Source organism: Osmerus eperlanus, chromosome 6 (genome assembly GCF_963692335.1).
Source record: "Osmerus eperlanus chromosome 6, fOsmEpe2.1, whole genome shotgun sequence".
Lineage (NCBI taxonomy): Eukaryota > Metazoa > Chordata > Actinopteri > Osmeriformes > Osmeridae > Osmerus > Osmerus eperlanus.
In genome coordinates this window covers 412,047-431,112 of record NC_085023.1, presented here as the reverse complement: position 1 = coordinate 431,112, position 19,066 = coordinate 412,047, and the positions used below count along the sequence as shown (strand labels likewise).

The window sequence follows — 19,066 nt, the reverse complement described above, 5'->3', positions numbered from 1 at the left end:
TGGAGTAGTGGATGGTTGGTGGATGTCCACCATGTCCCAACAAGGCTGCAACGTCAGCAAAGATGTGGCAGAGTTATGTGATGTTATGTGAGATTGCATTAACGCGTTATTATCGCGTTAACTTCGACAGCCCTAATATATATATGGGGTGCTTGTGTGTGTATATATATATTTATATGGCGTGTGTGTGTGTGTATATATATATATATGGGGTGTGTGTATATTAGGGCTGTCAAGCAGTACAAATATTTAATCGCGATAAATCACATTATTTCATATAGTTAATCGCAAATGTATTCAATTTATGAAACACAGCCTTGGTTTCGTCAACCGAACCGAGTCTGGCAACTTTTTGAAATGGAACTTCCCATCTAAAAGCCCTCTCTCCATCATTCAGCTACCGTCAGCAGTCGAAGTCATGTGAAGTCACAGGTGATTCCCAGGGTCAAAAAGAAACCTGCGTTAACGGCACTATTTTTAAAAGTGAGATTACGTTAACGTGTTATTATCGCGGGAATCAAAAGCACATATAAGCCGCAGTCTTTGCGGTGTCTCGAGTCCGTCTTAGACTCGAGCTGCCTTTGCAGTTTCTAAAACATATGACAACCCAGACTAGCCACACTCTATCTGCGGTCTCTCGAATCCGTCTTAGACTCGAGCTTGGGTAGCACACATATTCTGAATGCCTTCGGCGGAATTCAAATGAGCCATTTTAATCTAGATTAATGCCAAGATTACAGTGAGATTAATCTAGATTTTACAAAATTATCTATGCCCACCACTAATATATATATATATATATATATATATATATATATATATATATATATATATATATAAATGGTGTGTGTGTGTCCAGGGCATGGTGATTGCAGAGACGAAGAGGCAGATGCACGAGACTCTGGAGATGAAGGAGGAGGAGATTGCAGCACTGCGCTCCAGAGTCCAGCAGGCCACTGCTCAGAGGGACCTGCTGCAGGAGCACCGAGAACACTCAGAGAGGGCAGGTCAGGACAGGGGGCAGTCCTGGGGTCTGTGGTCAGGGGGCAGTCCTGGGGTCTGGGGGCAGGCCTGGGGTCAGGGGGCAGTCCTGGGGTCTGGGGTCAGGGGGCAGTCCTGGGGTCTGGGGGCAGGCCTGGGGTCAGGGGGCAGTCCTGGGGTCTGGGGGCAGGCCTGGGGTCAGGGGGCAGTCCTGGGGTCTGGGGGCAGGCCTGGGGTCAGGGGGCAGTCCTGGGGTCTGGGGTCAGGCCTGGGGTCAGGGGGCAGGACTGGGCTAGGACTGACCTGTCATCTGCTCCCCGGCAGCGTTTGAGGAGCTGGAGAGAGCCCTGAGCATGGCCCAGCGGGCGGAGGAGGGGCGGAGGCAGCTGGAGGAGCAGGTGAAGGATGTGGAGCGGACCGGGGAAGAGGAGAGGAGGAATCTGCAGCAGGAACTCAGCCGAGTCAAACAGGAAGTGGTCACCATCATGATGGTGAATCACCATCTTTTTCTGTATATGTTCCCTACCCCCTAGATACAGTTAGGTCCATAAATATTTGGACATTGACACAATTTTCATCATTTTGGCTCTGTATACCACCACAATGGATTTGAAATGAAACAACAAGATGTGCTTTAAGTGCAGACTTTCAGCTTTAATTTCAGGGTATTTACATCCAAATCAGGTGAACGGTGTAGGAATTACAACACATTTTATATGTGGCCCCCCCCTTTTTAAGGGACCAAAAATAATTGGACAAACTAACATAATCATAAATCTAATTGTCACTTTTAATACTTGGTTGCAAATCCTTTGCAGTCAATGACAGCCTGAAGTCTGGAACCCATAGACATCACCAGACGCTGGGTTTCGTCCCTGGTGATGCTCTGCCAGGCCTCTACTGCAACTGTCTTCAGTTTCTGCTTGTTCTTGGGGCATTTTCCCTTCAGTTTTGTCTTTAGCAAGTGAAATGCATGCTCAATTGGATTTAGGTCAGGTGATTGACTTGGCCATTGCAGAACATTCCACTTCTTTGCCTTAAAAAACTCTTTGGTTGCTTTCGCAGTATGCTTCGGGTCATTGTCCATCTGCACTGTGAAGCGCCGTCCTATGAGTTCTGAAGCATTTGGCTGAATCTGAGCAGATAATATTGCCAGAAACACTTCAGAATTCATCCTACTGCTTTTGTCAGCAGTCACATCATCGATAAATACAAGGGAACCAGTTCCATTGGCAGCCATACATGCCCACGCCATAACACTACCTCCACCATGCTTCACTGATGAGGTGGTATGCTTTGGATCATGAGCAGTTCCTTCCCTTCTCCATACTCTTCTCTTCCCATCATTCTGGTACAAGTTGATCTTGGTCTCATCTGTCCATAGGATGTTGTTCCAGAACTGTACAGGGTCTTTTAGATGTTTTTTGGCAAACTCTAATCTGGTCTTCCTGTTTTTGAGACTCACCAATGGTTTACATCTTGTGGTGAACCCTCTGTATTTACTCTGGTGAAGTCTTCTCTTAATTTTTGACTTTGACACAGATACGCCTACCTCCTGGAGAGTGTTCTTGATCTGGCCAACTGTTGTGAAGGGGTTTTTCTTCACCAGGGAAAGAATTCTTCTGTCATCCACCACAGTTGTTTTCCGTGGTCTTCCGGGTCTTTTGGTGTTGCTGAGCTCACCAGTGCGTTCTTTCGTTTTAAGAATGTACCAAACAGTTGATTTGGCCACACCTAATGTTTTTGCTATCTCTCTGATAGGTTTGTTTTGATTTTTCAGCCTAACGATGGCTTGCTTCACTGATGGTGACAGCTCTTTGGACTTCATATTGAGAGTTGACAGCAACAGATTCCAAACACAAATACCATACTTGAAATGAACTCTAGACCTTTTATCTGCTCCTTGTCAATGAAATAACGAACTCCCATGAGGGAATAACATACACCTGGCCATGGAACAGCTGAGCAGCCAATTGTCCAATTACTTTTGGTCCCTTAAAAAGGGGGGGGCACATATAAAATGTATTGTAATTCCTACACCGTTCACCTGATTTGGATGTAAATACCCTGAAATTAAAGCTGAAAGTCTGCACTTAAAGCACATCTTGATTGTTTCATTTCAAATCCATTGTGGTGGTATACAGAGCCAAAATGATGAAAGTTGTGTCAATGTCCAAATATTTATGGACCTAACTGTATGCTCCCTACTCCCTAGATAGGCTCCCTGTCTCCTAATATACTCTCGACCCTCGAACCTACCTCCTAATATGCTCCTTCACCTCATCTCAACCTCCTCATCACCTCCTTTTCACCTCTACCTCCTCACCACCTCTTTTTCACCTCCTCACTATCTCTCCTCCTCACCTCCACCTTCTCCTCCAGCCTCACCTTACCAACTCCTTACCTCCATATTTTCCTTCTCATCACCACCTAACCACCTCACCTCATCTTTCTCCTCACCTTCTCCTCATCTCTCCTCCTCACCTCCTGTTACTCATAGCAGTGTACTATCAGGTCAGTTTAGCTCCTAGTACCATGCTTGTAGGTCATCTTAAATTAAGTCCAGCTTTCAACGCCAAAACTATATCCACAAAGGATTCACCCAAATAATTAATTCTGCTGGACTAAAGACCAAAAGTCCAAAGACCAAATAGAGCTGATGTCCCTGTTGTTTGTGTTGCAGAAGTCTTCGGAGGAGAAGGTTTGTGAGCTGGAGAAGCAACACAAAGAGGCGCTGGAGCATAAGGATCAGGAGGCTCTCGCTCGGATCAGCCAGGCTGTGGTATGACGTCATATCTGAGAACCTGCTCTTCACTCATGACGGTGCTGCTCATGGGCCTCTAGGCAGCATGCAGCTGCTCTATTAATAATAATAACTACAGAGGGTACAATTTCTGGGGAAATTGTAAGGTGTGCTTGCTTGCGTCGGTTGCAGATGGGTCCGTTTATTAACAGTAATTTTTAAAACTGATATTTCTGTATATTTTATATAAAAATGCGTACTTATTATTTATGAAGATTGCATAGATTTAAAAGCATTTATTTGTTGCTGCTCATTTACAATTCAAAATACTAAAAGTGAAGTGTAGAATGAAACGGTGGTCTTCTCATTTCCCCTGCAAGAGGGAATAGTGATAAGCTATAGCGTCAGTTGAAAAGTTGGATCAAACTAAGATATTGGGCAATCCGGTGTAAAAATGGTCTGGTAAGTTTTTCCCTTCTAGTGATATTTTCAAGCATTTAGCCTAGACTCATATTGCATTCATTCATTAGGAACCCCCTTTGAAACAAGCTGAACCCCCTTTTTAAACAAACTATTGTAGCAACGTTGTCACCGGCAGTATTTCAGGTGGAATTGCGATTCAAACAGTACCATCTGCAAACTCAAAATGTGCCCCCCAAAACGTAAATAAGCTGGACATTTATTTAGGGGGAAATGCCTCATTCAAAAGAAGTTTGCTGGAAGCGATCATTGTCAGTAACAATGCCAAATACGACCATTTGATCTTAGACTAGAGCCCTGCACGGTGGAGAAGCTGACCTCAGTAAATTGTGCTACGAGCAAGCTAGCCTAGCTGCTGTTGCTAGCCAAAATTCACTGAGTGAGGGGATCGTTTGAAAGCGCCGGAAATGAAAAACGTTTCTTTTTGACAAAGTTTAGGCTGTGGCATTGAAGACAGCGACGCACCACACAAGCTTGAGTTTAAATACATTCTTTAATGTGACATTACTTACTGTACATGCAAGTCTTGATTTAATTAAATGTACATGTATGATGCTGTTAGTACACCACGGCACGATACTCGCTGTGCAACAGCACATCTATGCACGTTGTATCCATGCGTCGTTGCTAACATGTGCTGACGTTGGCACTGAGTTCCCTTTGTGGACACAGGAAACTTTTTGCCACAAAAACATTGGAACCTGTTAAACCGTGCAAAAGAAAGTAAATCCCAGTAGAAGCAACGTAATCGGGACCAAGACGAACATTTTGACACTGATGTTGTTTATGTAGTCCAAATATTGAGGGATCCTTAGGGGTGGGAAAATACTAATAATAATATATATGTGAGAGAACAATGGCTGTGCTCGCCGAAGGCGTGAGCTCACCCAACTAATATATTACTTTTTTGAGATACAGTGAATAGTATCTATATGTTATTGAATTAACGCGTTTACTGATAATACATGTGGCTGCGCAGTAATATCTCTAATCAAACTGATTAGAGATATACCTGTGGTATACTGTCAATATACCACAGCTGTCAACCAATCAGGTCTTGAGGTTGTAACTATCCATTTCATAATCATGCTTTCTGTACCATTGAGCCGTTAGTTTGAGTTGGCGTGTGTGTCTGACCTCTGTGTGTGTGTCTGACTTGTGTGTGCATGCGTGTACATGTGTGTTTGCATGTGTGTCTGACCTGTGTGTGTGTGTGCCCATGTCCAGGAGCAGTGTGAGCAGGTGTTTGAGCAGGCGTCCAAGGAGCGGGTGCAACAGGCGGGACTGGAGCTGGAGGAAATGCAGCTGCAGAGAGCTGCTCTGGAGGCAGCCGCCCTGAGCCGCTACCAGGAGGCAGAGCTGGAACTGGAGGCAGCCAGGACGGTGAGGCTCACGTCTTTATACAGTCACTGAAAAGCTATAGAGTTCACATTGAAGTCCATAGAATGTAGCAAGGCTGTGTGGTCTCCCTTTGAATACCCATAGGTTTGCAGTTAGGTTATTTTCTTAAGCCTTTTCAGCCTTTAAATTTGTTTTAACAAAATATACATTGTTTATAATAACGGAACATTGCTGAATATGTGTATAATGATATGATGTGTTCATTCCAGAGGATACTGGAGCTGGAGAGTTGTCAGGCGCAGAGTGAGCCGGCTGCAGACCAGGCCTCCCAGCTGGGGCAGGAGCACAGGTCGGGCCTGGAGGCTGGGCAGCAGGAGGCCCTGGAGAGGAGGCTGCAGGAGGAGGAGGCACGGCACAGGAAGGAGCTGGAGGAGGTCAGGCTGCAGCACCAGGAGTCTCTGGGAGGTGTGGAGAAAACGCTGAAAGAAGAGTTGAACAAGCTGAAGACGGCGTTGCAGAAAAAAGAAGAGGAGCTGGAGGAGCACCTGCAGCGAGAGAGCAGGCTGGTGGAGGAGGCGGAGGCCACGCTGCAGGAACGCGACACCAACGCTCGGGACCTGGAGGAGACCCGGCAGAGACTGGCGGCCGCTCGGACTGCTGAGGAGGAGCTGCAGCGCAGCAACACTCAGCTGGGCCAGCTCACAGACGAGCTCAGACGCTGTCACAGCAAGCTAGAGGACTTGGAGCGACACATGGAGGCTGCACAGAGAGACTGTCTGCAGAAGGAAGAGGCTCTTCAGCTCAAAGTGACAGAGCTTCAGGAGACAGAGCTGCAGTTACAGCAGAGCAGGAAGGAACTCTCGGAGCAGGACGAGAGGCTGTGTGAGAAGCGGAGGGCTGGGCAGGAGCAGCAGGAGAGGCTGAAGAAACAGCTGGAAGACCAGAAAGCTTCTCACGAGAAGAAAATGGAAAATATCAGGAAAGACATAGAGGGCAAGTTGAAGGCACAGGAGACGAAGATGGAGAAATTTAAACAGAAAGCAAAAGAGATGCAGGACAAGTTTAAGAAGAAGCTCCAGGAGAGCGAGGAGGCTCTGAAGGAGAAGGATGCGGTGCTGCAGCAGAAGCAGGAGCAGGAGGCCCGGTTTCTGCTGAAGAAGTCTCAAGAGCTGGAGGAGGCGTCCCGGCAGGTTGGGAGGAGCATGGAGGTGCAGGAGCAGGCCCAGCAGGAGGTGAGAGACCTGAGGGAGGAGCTGGCCATCCGGGAGACCACAGTACAGAAGCTGCAGGCTGAACTGAGGGAGGCTGCGTCCCAGCGGGAGGCCCTGGCGGATAGGGAGCGCAGGCTAAAGCAGCAGCTCGAGGCCATGGAGAGGAACCTCAGCCAGACCCTCAGCCAGAAGAACCACACCCAGGACCAGCTCAGCAGGACCGGGGAAGAGAGCAAGGCCAAGCTGCAGACGCTGTCCCACAGATGCGAGGACGCGGAAAGGAAGCTGCAGGCCCTGGAGGCTTCGCGCTCCCAGGAGGACGACCTGCAGCGGACGCTGGAGGAGGAGTTTCAGACACGGTCCGCTGCAGTCAGCCAGCAGCTGGAGCAGGTCTGTCTGGAGATCCACACCAGGATGGAGGGAGCAGCGGGTCAGCTCTGTGAACGGGTGGAGGCCAGGGCGGGAGAGCTGCAGGACAGGGTGTTCCGCAGTCAGAAAAGGGTGGCACACCTTAAAAATGTCCTCCTCACCAAGGTGGACAGAATCCGCACTTTAGAGGAGGGTATCCGGCAGAGGACGGAGGAGAACCAGAAGCTATGCAGTTCAGTAGAGCAGTTGACTTCTCAGCTCCAAGCGCACACGGAGCGAATCCAAGCCTTAACAAAGGAGAAAGTCTCTCTACTGGCCGATGCAGAGAAGCACTCTCAGGCTCTCTCAAAGAAAGCCTTCCGTGTGCAGCAGCTCAGCCAGGAGAACACTGCCATCTCAGAGAAGGTTGAAAGTAGCACGTTGCACATCAGCAACCTGGAGGGGGTGGTCCAGGACCTAAAGACCCAGCTGGTGGGGAAGGAGGAGGAGCGGCAGCAGGAGCTGCAGGAGCTGCTAAGACAGATGGACAAACTCCACCAGGACAAGATGGCCGCCACGGAGCAGGCTGAGGCGCTCAAGGAAAACCTGTCAGAGTTCAAGGGCAAGGCAGAGGCCAAGTTGACCCAGAGCCACGACACAGTCCAGGCCCTGCAGGCCCGGCTGGAGGGGATGGAGAGGCAGCTGGCGGAGAGGGACGAGGATCTGCGGAGGCTGGAGCAGGCCAGTGGGGACTGTCAGTCCATCAGCAAGTCTGAGATGGACCAGGCCCTGAGCGAGAAGGAGCAGAAGATGAGTGCGCTTGGGGCGGAGCTGGAGCTCTGCAGCGTGACCCTCAGTGAGCGGGAGGAGCAGCTGGCCACTAGGACCCGGGAGTGTGAGCAGCTCACGGCTGATCTGAGGCAGCGGCGCAGCCTCTGGGAGGCTGAGAGGAAGGAGAGGAGCGGGCAGCTGCAGCTCTCCCAGGACCAGTCCAGCCAGTGTGCCCAGGAGGCAAAGGAGAAGCTGCAGGCCCTGGAGATGGAGAAGGTGAGGCTCAGACAGGAGCTGGAGGGACAGAAGGAGGATTTTGAGAAGAAGGAAGAGGAGGTGCTGAGGAGTCAGGAGGAGAGGCTGACGGCGGAGGGCGCCGGGAAAATGTCAGAGCTGAAGAAGAAGGCTGAGCAGAAGATTGTCCAGATCAGGAAGCAGCTCAACTCCCAGCTGGAGGAGAAGGACAGGAGCGTTAGGAGCCTACAGGCTCAGCTGGAGGAGGTGAAGAAGGAGGTGAAGGAGCAGGAGCAGAACAACAACAACCTGCTTGCTCAGCTGGAGGAGGTGAAGGAGCAGAGTCTGAAGACATTGCAGGCTCAGCTGGAGGAGGAGAAGGAGCAGAGTCTGAAGACCTTGCAAGCTCAGCTGGAGGAGGAGAAGGAGCAGAGTCTGAAGACCTTGCAAGCTCAGCTGGAGGAGGAGAAGGAGCAGAGTCTGAGGACCTTGCAGGCTCAACTGGAGGAGGAGAAGGAGCAGAGTCTGAGGACCTTGCAGGCTCAACTGGAGGAGGAGAAGGAGCAGAGTCTGAAGACCTTGCAAGCTCAGCTGGAGGAGGAGAAGGAGCAGAGTCTGAGGACCTTGCAGGCTCAACTGGAGGAGGAGAAGGAGCAGAGTCTGAGGACCTTGCAGGCTCAACTGGAGGAGGAGAAGGAGCAGAGTCTGAGGACCTTGCAGGCTCAGCTGAAGGAGGAGAAGGAGCAGAGTCTGAGGACCTTGCAGGCTCAGCTGGAGGAGGAGAAGGAGCAGAGTCTGAGGACCTTGCAGGCTCAGCTGGAGGAGGAGAAGGAGCAGAGTCTGAGGACCTTGCAGGCTCAGCTGGAGGAGGAGAAGATGACCAGGCAGAAAGCCCTGGAGGAGAGGAGGAGAGAGCTGCAGGGCTCCATGTCGGAGCTGAGGGAAGAGCAGGAGAAACGCCTGGAACAGATACGCAGCGAGGAGAGGCTGGAGAGGGACAGTTGTCTACAGAGGCTGAAAGACATGTACGAGGAGAAACTGGCTTCCCTCCAGAAGGAAGATAAAAAGGAGGAGAACCAGCCCGATAAGACTGCAGCTATGCAAGAAGAGATCAGGCAGAAGCTCAGAGAGGCGGAGGAGCAGAACTCTCTCCTCCAAGCAGAACTCAGCCGTCTGGGCCGAGATCTGGAGGAGAGGAGCTGGACCGCCAGAGCACCCAGGAGGGAGGAGGAAAAACAATGCCTCCTGGAGGACGGGCTGGGAGGCTCTCTACAGAGCCAGCTGGCGGAGGCGACAGCTGAGATGCAGAAGGTCCAGAGGGAGTTCCTGCGGCTGCAGGAGGACATGCGGGCTCTGAGGCGGGAGCACCAGCAGGAGCTGGAGCTTGTCAGGAAGGAGCTGGGCGAGGAGAACGACAGGAAGCTTCAGTAGGTTTATCTAAAACGACAGGAAGCATCAGTAGGTTTATTTAAAACGACAGGAAGCTTCAGTAGGTTTATCTAAAACGACAGGAAGCTTCAGTAGGTTTATCTAAAACGACAGGAAGCTTCAGTAGGTTTATTTAAAACGACAGGAAGCTTCAGTAGGTTTATCTAAAACGACAGGAAGCTTCAGTAGGTTTATTTAAAACGACAGGAAGCTTCAGTAGGTTTATTTAAAACGACAGGAAGCTTCAGTAGGTTTATCTAAAACGACAGGAAGCTTCAGTAGGTTTATTTAAAACGACAGGAAGCTTCAGTAGGTTTATTTAAAACGACAGGAAGCTTCAGTAGGTTTATTTAAAACGACAGTGGGGGGAGGGGAGCATTCAGGTTTGAAATTACTTGACTGCAACTTTAATGTGTTGATGTCCTATCCTTATATTGGCCTCCTGCTTCTTCCTTTTCTTACCTTCTCCTCCTGCTCCCCTGTCTCTCCTTATGCCCCCCCTGCTCTCCCTCCCTTGTCTCCCCCCCTGTCCCTCCCTGTCTTTCCCTCAGACTGGAGGTGGAGGAGGTGGAAGCCAGACACAGCTCGTCCCTGAAGCAACTGATGAGGGAGTTCAACACGCAGCTGGCTGTGAAGGAGAGGGATCTGGACGCTGCAGTGAAGGAGGCCATCGGTGGGACCCCCCCCAGCCCAGACCCCCCCTAGCCCAGACCCCCCCCAGCCCAGACCCCCCCTAGCCCAGACCCCCCAAGCCCAGACTCCTCCTAGCCCAGACTCCTCCTAGCACAGATCCTCCTAGCCCAGACCCCCCTAGCCCAGACCCCCGCCTAGCTCAGATCCCCCTTAGACCAGACCCCTCCTAGCCCAGATCCCCCCTAGTTATTTTGCTACCTGCATAGCTGGCCACTGCCCAGGCTGTATTTTGTTATCTTGCTAGTTAGCTTACAGGAGATTGTTGACTTCTAGAACTGCAGACTAGCTGCAAATCAAAATGCCACAGGCACTGCCAGGGTGACAATGTCTCATATTTAGCTAGCTTGATATGCTTTCTTGTGGTATCCGCACCTTGTATTTTGGTCAGTTTTAGCAGAAAAGTACTGCTAGCGCTAGCATAGCTCTACAACTCTAAAACGGAGCATGTGCGCTACTGTAGCTGCTAATCCTGTCGTTCTAAGCATCGAATCTACCAGATAGCCAGCTACTAGCCTAGCTACCAGCCATTTAGCTAAATACTTTGTCAACTCCCTGTCTTAGCGCTATTGCTCAGCTAGAATTGTGGTGGGACAGATAGATTATTAAAGCAATAAACCACGAGAGGGGCATCAAATGAGGATCATAAGTCCTGGAGAGCAATCGAACCCAACCAATAGTTAACATTAGTATTGGTAATGGAACTTGTGATGTAAAGTATCCAGGAGAAGGGTTCAGGGTGTGCCTGACATGGTTGTGTCTCTGCCCCCAGGAAGGGCCCAGGGTGTGGAGGCTGAACTCATGGCCGGCCACAGGGAGGAGGTCTCCCAGCTGCACAAGCAGATCTCCCAGAAGGAGGACGAGATGCAGAAGACGGTCCAAAGATATGAAGAGGTGCTGCAGGTACTAGAGGGAGGAGAGGATGGAGGGATGATTGGAGGGATGAATGGAGGGAGGAGAGGATGGAGGAGGAGAGGGAGGAGGAGAGGGAGGGAGGAGGGGATGGAGGGAGGAGGGGAGGATGGAGGGAGGAGAGGATGGAGGGAGGAGGGGATGGAGGGAGGAGAGGATGGAGGGAGGAGAGGATAAAGGGAGGAGAGGATAAAGGGAGGAGAGGATGGAGGGATGGATGGAGGGAGGGATGAATGGAGGGATGAATGGAGAGAGGAGAGGATGGATGGAGGGAGGAAGGAGAGGAGAGGATGGAGGGATGGATGGAGGGAGGAGAGGATGGAGGGATGTATGGAGGGAGGAGGGATGGAGGGAGGAGAGGATAAAGAGAGGAGAGGATGGAGAGATGGATGGAGGGAGGAGGGGATGGAGGGATGGATGGATGGAGGAGAGGATGGAGGGAGGAGGGGATGGAGGGAGGAAAGGATGGAGGAGGGGATGGAGGGAGGAAGGGAGGATGGAGGGAGGAGAGGATGGAGGGATGAATGGAGGGAGGAGGGGATGGAGGGAGGAAGGGAGGATGGAGGGAGGAGAGGATGGATGGGTGGATGGAGGAGATGATGGGTGGAGGGAGGAGGGGATGGAGGGATGAATGGATGAAAGGATGGATGGAGAGAGGGTGGAGGGAGGAGAGGATAAAGGGAGGAGAGGATGGAGGGATGGATGAAGGGAGGGATGAATGGAGGGAGGAGAGGCTGGAGAGAGGAGAGTATGGAGGGATGGATGGAGGGAGGAGGGGATGGAGGGAGAGAGGGAGGAGAGGATGGAGGGATGGATGGAGATAGGAGAGGATGGAGGGAGGAGAGGATGGAGGGATGGATGGAGGGAGGAGAGGATGGATGGAGGGAGGAGGGGATGGAGGGATGAAAGGATGGATGGAGAGAGGATGGAGGGAGGAGAGGATAAAGGGAGGAGAGGATGGAGGGATGGATGAATGGAGGGAGGAGAGGCTGGAGAGAGGAGAGGATGGAGAGATGGATGGAGGGAGGAGAGGATGGAGGGAGGAGGGGACTGAGGGAGGAGAGGGTGGAGAGATGGATGGAGGGAGGAGAGGATGGAGGGAGGAGGGGACTGAGGGATGGAGGGAGTAGAGGATGGATGGAGGAGAGGATGGATGGAGGGATGAATGGAGGGAGGAGGGGATGAAGGGAGGAAAGGATGGAGGGAGGAGAGGCTGGAGGGATGGATAGACGGAGAAGAAGATGGAGGGATGGATGGATGGAGGAGAGGATGGATGGAGGGAGGAGAGGATGGATGGATGGAGGGAGGAGAGGATAAAGGGAGGAGAGGATGGAGGACAGGATGGAGGGAGGAGAGGATAAAGGGAGGAGAGGATGGAGGGATGAATGGAGGGAGGAGAGGATAAAGAGAGGAGAGGATGGATGGATGAATGGAGGGAGGAGAGGATAAAGAGAGGAGAGGATGGAGGGAGGGAGGAGAGGATGGAGGGAGGGATGGAGGGAGGGAGGAGAGGATGGATGGATGGAGGGAGGAGAGGATAGAGGGATGAATGGAGGGAGGAGAGGATGGAGGGATGGATGGAGGGAGGAGAGAATAGAGGGATGGATGGAGGGAGGGTGGACAAAGAACTTATATTGACAAGAAGTGAAAGCCAATAGAATGTTCCATTGCAACACCAGTGCCAGCGTAGCAGCGCAACGTTTCCGCCATTTTCTATACTCTTTGGTAGGGGTGCACCGATCCGATATTAAGATCGGATATCAGCCCGATATTGACAAAATAGCTGGATCGAGGATCGTAAAAATTAACAGATCCACTAGCCGATCCATCCTTTTTTTTGCCGCACATCCTATGTCAGTTGTCAGCAGCATGAGTTAACCGACCCTTTAGATGCGTGAGTTCTAACTATTTCCGACGGCCCCCACAGCAAGCATAATACTCGTAGCAATGCTACTAGCATGCTTGTGTTACCTGTTAGCCTTCTCATTAGTACATATTGAAGTATACAGCGTTTGTCGCATAGTGTTTGTCTATCGGAAAATATTCAGTTGGAATTTTCGAAATCGCATATGCGGCGTTACGTTGTGAGACCCGCATTCGACCGATTACATATGTGAGACGCTACTCCTTAACAGGTTAACGGGTTAATCTACACTGTAGATTCTACAGTATAATAGAGTTGTTGAGCTGCAGGAATTCAGCGTGCTCCTAGCATTGTGCTTTTGGATGTGCTTGATTAAATTGGTAGTATTGTACTTTGCAGTACTACCACCACCCTTCAAAACATTTACTTTGCAGACATTGCAAACAGCCGACGAACTAGTTGGCGTGGCAAGCGTGAAATATCTCCACACAGCCGACTCTTTGGCTCGCTCCATGTTACTTTTAAGTTTATCTGTCCACTAGTTGGACACGAGCTGTACACCGCACGGTGCAATGCTTCAAGCTAAAAACTTCCATGGTTCACACACCAGCAACCAGCGACAACAAATAAATACGATTTCCCCAAAAAATGTTGTACATGTTTACAATGTTTGGTAATTGTTTGATTACTAATTTATGTTTGACCAATACACTATTTAGTTTCTACTGCTACATTTGATTTATTTTAATACGTTTGATTACATTCTATTTTCGCATTTTGAATGCACAATTGTTTTTTAAATAACAAATAATAAGAATTCAGTACATTACATCTGTTATTTTGTCTTAGTTAGTAAAGTTTGGTGAATTTAGTCTCTTCCACATGGTGGAAGGAAGGTATAAAATGGGAGGTATACAGTTTATTATTAATTCAACAACGGTATCGGATCGGTATCAACAGATACACAAAGCCCAGGCATCGGTATTGGTATCGGGACTGAAAAAGTTGGATCGGTGCATCCCTACTCTTTGGTTTGGATGGATGGATGGAGGGATGGATGGAGGGAGGAGAGGACTTTCTAGATATATGAAGAGGTGTTGGTGCTCCTGGAGGGAGAGAGTGCTGAGTTGAAACAGGAAGGGACCTGGCATAATGTAGTAGTGAAACAGGAAGTGACCTAGCACAACTGTAGTAGTGAAACAGGAAGTGACCTAGCACACTGTAGTAGTGAAACAGGAAGTGACCTAGCACAACTGTAGTAGTGAAACAGGAAGTGACCTAGCACACTGTAGTAGTGAAACAGGAAGTAACCAAGCACACTGTAGTAGTGAAACAGGAAGTGATGTAGCACACTGTAGTAGTGAAACAGAATGTGACTTGGCACACTGTAGTAGTGAAACAGGAAGTGACCTAGCAAACTGTAGTAGTGAAACAGGGAGTCAGGTGGCTGAGCGTTTAGGTAATCGGGCTAGTAATCTGAAGGTTGCCAGTTCGATTCCCGGCCATGCCAAATGACGTTGTGTCCTTGGGCAAGGCACTTCACCCTACTTGCCTCGGGGGGAATGTCCCTGTACTTACTGTAAGTCGCTCTGGATAAGAGCGTCTGCTAAATGACTAAATGTAAATGTAAGTGACCTAGCACACTGTAGTAGTGAAACAGGAAGTGACCTAGCACACTGGAGTAGTGAAACAGGAAGTGACCTAGCACACTGGAGTAGTGAAACAATGTGACCTAGCACACTGGAGTAGTGAAACAGAATGTGACCTAGCACACTGTAGTAGTGAAACAGAATGTGACCTAGCACACTGGAGTAGTGAAACAATGTGACCTAGCACACTGTAGTAGTGAAACAATGTGACCTAGCACACTGTAGTAGTGAAACAGAATGTGACCTAGCACACTGTAGTAGTGAAACAATGTGACCTAGCACACTGGAGTAGTGAAACAGAATGTGACCTAGCACACTGGAGTAGTGAAACAGAATGTGACCTAGCACACTGGAGTAGTGAAACAGAATGTGACCTAGCACACTGTAGTAGTGAAACAGAATGTGACCTAGCACACTGGAGTAGTGAAACAGAATGTGACCTAGCACACTGGAGTAGTGAAACAATGTGACCTAGCACACTGGAGTAGTGAAACAGAATGTGACCTAGCACACTGGAGTAGTGAAACAATGTGACCTAGCACACTGGAGTAGTGAAACAGAATGTGACCTAGCACACTGGAGTAGTGAAACAGAATGTGACCTAGCACACTGGAGTAGTGAAACAATGTGACCTAGCACACTGTAGTAGTGAAACAGAATGTGACCTAGCACACTGTAGTAGTGAAACAATGTGACCTAGCACACTGGAGTAGTGAAACAATGTGACCTAGCACACTGGAGTAGTGAAACAGAATGTGACCTAGCACACTGGAGTAGTGAAACAGAATGTGACCTAGCACACTGTAGTAGTGAAACAGAATGTGACCTAGCACACTGGAGTAGTGAAACAGAATGTGACCTAGCACACTGGAGTAGTGAAACAGAATGTGACCTAGCACACTGGAGTAGTGAAACAGAATGTGACCTAGCACACTGGAGTAGTGAAACAGAATGTGACCTAGCACACTGTAGTAGTGAAACAATGTGACCTAGCACACTGTAGTAGTGAAACAATGTGACCTAGCACACTGGAGTAGTGAAACAATGTGACCTAGCACACTGGAGTAGTGAAACAGAATGTGACCTAGCACACTGGAGTAGTGAAACAGAATGTGACCTAGCACACTGGAGTAGTGAAACAATGTGACCTAGCACACTGTAGTAGTGAAACAATGTGACCTAGCACACTGTAGTAGTGAAACAGAATGTGACCTAGCACACTGTAGTAGTGAAACAATGTGACCTAGCACACTGGAGTAGTGAAACAGAATGTGACCTAGCACACTGTAGTAGTGAAACAGAATGTGACCTAGCACACTGGAGTAGTGAAACAGAATGTGACCTAGCACACTGGAGTAGTGAAACAATGTGACCTAGCACACTGGAGTAGTGAAACAGAATGTGACCTAGCACACTGGAGTAGTGAAACAGAATGTGACCTAGCACACTGGAGTAGTGAAACAGAATGTGACCTAGCACACTGGAGTAGTGAAACAGAATGTGACCTAGCACACTGTAGTAGTGAAACAGAATGTGACCTAGCACACTGGAGTAGTGAAACAGAATGTGACCTAGCACACTGTAGTAGTGAAACAGAATGTGACCTAGCACACTGTAGTAGTGAAACAGAATGTGACCTAGCACACTGGAGTAGTGAAACAATGTGACCTAGCACACTGTAGTAGTGAAACAGAATGTGACCTAGCACACTGGAGTAGTGAAACAATGTGACCTAGCACACTGTAGTAGTGAAACAGAATGTGACCTAGCACACTGGAGTAGTGAAACAATGTGACCTAGCACACTGTAGTAGTGAAACAGAATGTGACCTAGCACACTGTAGTAGTGAAACAGAATGTGACCTAGCACACTGGAGTAGTGAAACAATGTGACCTAGCACACTGTAGTAGTGAAACAGAATGTGACCTAGCACACTGTAGTAGTGAAACAGAATGTGACCTAGCACACTGGAGTAGTGAAACAGAATGTGACCTAGCACACTGTAGTAGTGAAACAGAATGTGACCTAGCACACTGTAGTAGTGAAACAGAATGTGACCTAGCACACTGGAGTAGTGAAACAATGTGACCTAGCACACTGGAGTAGTGAAACAATGTGACCTAGCACACTGGAGTAGTGAAACAATGTGACCTAGCACACTGGAGTAGTGAAACAATGTGACCTAGCACACTGGAGTAGTGAAACAATGTGACCTAGCACACTGGAGTAGTGAAACAATGTGACCTAGCACACTGGAGTAGTGAAACAATGTGACCTAGCACACTGGAGTAGTGAAACAATGTGACCTAGCACACTGGAGTAGTGAAACAATGTGACCTAGCACACTGGAGTAGTGAAACAATGTGACCTAGCACACTGGAGTAGTGAAACAATGTGACCTAGCACACTGGAGTAGTGAAACAATGTGACCTAGCACACTGGAGTAGTGAAACAATGTGACCTAGCACACTGGAGTAGTGAAACAATGTGACCTAGCACACTGGAGTAGTGAAACAATGTGACCTAGCACACTGGAGTAGTGAAACAATGTGACCTAGCACACTGGAGTAGTGAAACAATGTGACCTAGCACACTGGAGTAGTGAAACAATGTGACCTAGCACACTGGAGTAGTGAAACAATGTGACCTAGCACACTGGAGTAGTGAAACAATGTGACCTAGCACACTGGAGTAGTGAAACAATGTGACCTAGCACACTGGAGTAGTGAAACAATGTGACCTAGCACACTGGAGTAGTGAAACAATGTGACCTAGCACACTGGAGTAGTGAAACAATGTGACCTAGCACACTGGAGTAGTGAAACAATGTGACCTAGCACACTGGAGTAGTGAAACAATGTGACCTAGCACACTGGAGTAGTGAAACAATGTGACCTAGCACACTGTAGTAGTGAAACAATGTGACCTAGCACACTGGAGTAGTGAAACAATGTGACCTAGCACACTGGAGTAGTGAAACAATGTGACCTAGCACACTGGAGTAGTGAAACAATGTGACCTAGCACACTGGAGTAGTGAAACAATGTGACCTAGCACACTGGAGTAGTGAAACAATGTGACCTAGCACACTGGAGTAGTGAAACAATGTGACCTAGCACACTGGAGTAGTGAAACAATGTGACCTAGCACACTGGAGTAGTGAAACAATGTGACCTAGCACACTGGAGTAGTGAAACAATGTGACCTAGCACACTGTAGTAGTGAAACAGAATGTGACCTAGCACACTGTAGTAGTGAAACAGAATGTGACCTAGCACACTGGAGTAGTGAAACAATGTGACCTAGCACACTGTAGTAGTGAAACAATGTGACCTAGCACACTGTAGTAGTGAAACAGAATGTGACCTAGCACACTGGAGTAGTGAAACAATGTGACCTAGCACACTGTAGTAGTGAAACAATGTGACCTAGCACACTGTAGTAGTGAAACAGAATGTGACCTAGCACACTGTAGTAGTGAAACAATGTGACCTAGCACACTGGAGTAGTGAAACAGAATGTGACCTAGCACACTGGAGTAGTGAAACAGAATGTGACCTAGCACACTGGAGTAGTGAAACAGAATGTGACCTAGCACACTGTAGTAGTGAAACAGAATGTGACCTAGCACACTGGAGTAGTGAAACAGAATGTGACCTAGCACACTGGAGTAGTGAAACAATGTGACCTAGCACACTGGAGTAGTGAAACAGAATGTGACCTAGCACACTGGAGTAGTGAAACAATGTGACCTAGCACACTGGAGTAGTGAAACAGAATGTGACCTAGCACACTGGAGTAGTGAAACAGAATGTGACCTAGCACACTGGAGTAGTGAAACAATGTGACCTAGCACACTGTAGTAGTGAAACAGAATGTGACCTAGCACACTGTAGTAGTGAAACAATGTGACCTAGCACACTGGAGTAGTGAAACAATGTGACCTAGCACACTGGAGTAGTGAAACAGAATGTGACCTAGCACACTGGAGTAGTGAAACAGAATGTGACCTAGCACACTGTAGTAGTGAAACAGAATGTGACCTAGCACACTGGAGTAGTGAAACAGAATGTGACCTAGCACACTGGAGTAGTGAAACAGAATGTGACCTAGCACACTGGAGTAGTGAAACAGAATGTGACCTAGCACACTGGAGTAGTGAAACAGAATGTGACCTAGCACACTGTAGTAGTGAAACAATGTGACCTAGCACACTGTAGTAGTGAAACAATGTGACCTAGCACACTGGAGTAGTGAAACAATGTGACCTAGCACACTGGAGTAGTGAAACAGAATGTGACCTAGCACACTGGAGTAGTGAAACAGAATGTGACCTAGCACACTGGAGTAGTGAAACAATGTGACCTAGCACACTGTAGTAGTGAAACAATGTGACCTAGCACACTGTAGTAGT

The 19,066-nt window shown here is 48.7% G+C and overlaps 1 protein-coding gene across 1 annotated transcript in view; it reads left to right on the top strand.

Annotated features, from left to right (window-relative positions):
• golga4 (golgin A4) overlaps nucleotides 1-19,066 on the top strand; it is a 65,550-nt gene that overhangs the window by 41,952 nt on the left and 4,532 nt on the right. The window contains exons 13-19 of the mRNA XM_062464471.1: nucleotides 860-1,007; nucleotides 1,306-1,472; nucleotides 3,665-3,763; nucleotides 5,432-5,587; nucleotides 5,815-9,536; nucleotides 10,089-10,210; nucleotides 11,000-11,130. Coding sequence (XP_062320455.1) covers nucleotides 860-1,007; nucleotides 1,306-1,472; nucleotides 3,665-3,763; nucleotides 5,432-5,587; nucleotides 5,815-9,536; nucleotides 10,089-10,210; nucleotides 11,000-11,130 — 4,545 coding nt within the window. The remainder of the gene's footprint in view (nucleotides 1-859; nucleotides 1,008-1,305; nucleotides 1,473-3,664; nucleotides 3,764-5,431; nucleotides 5,588-5,814; nucleotides 9,537-10,088; nucleotides 10,211-10,999; nucleotides 11,131-19,066) is intronic.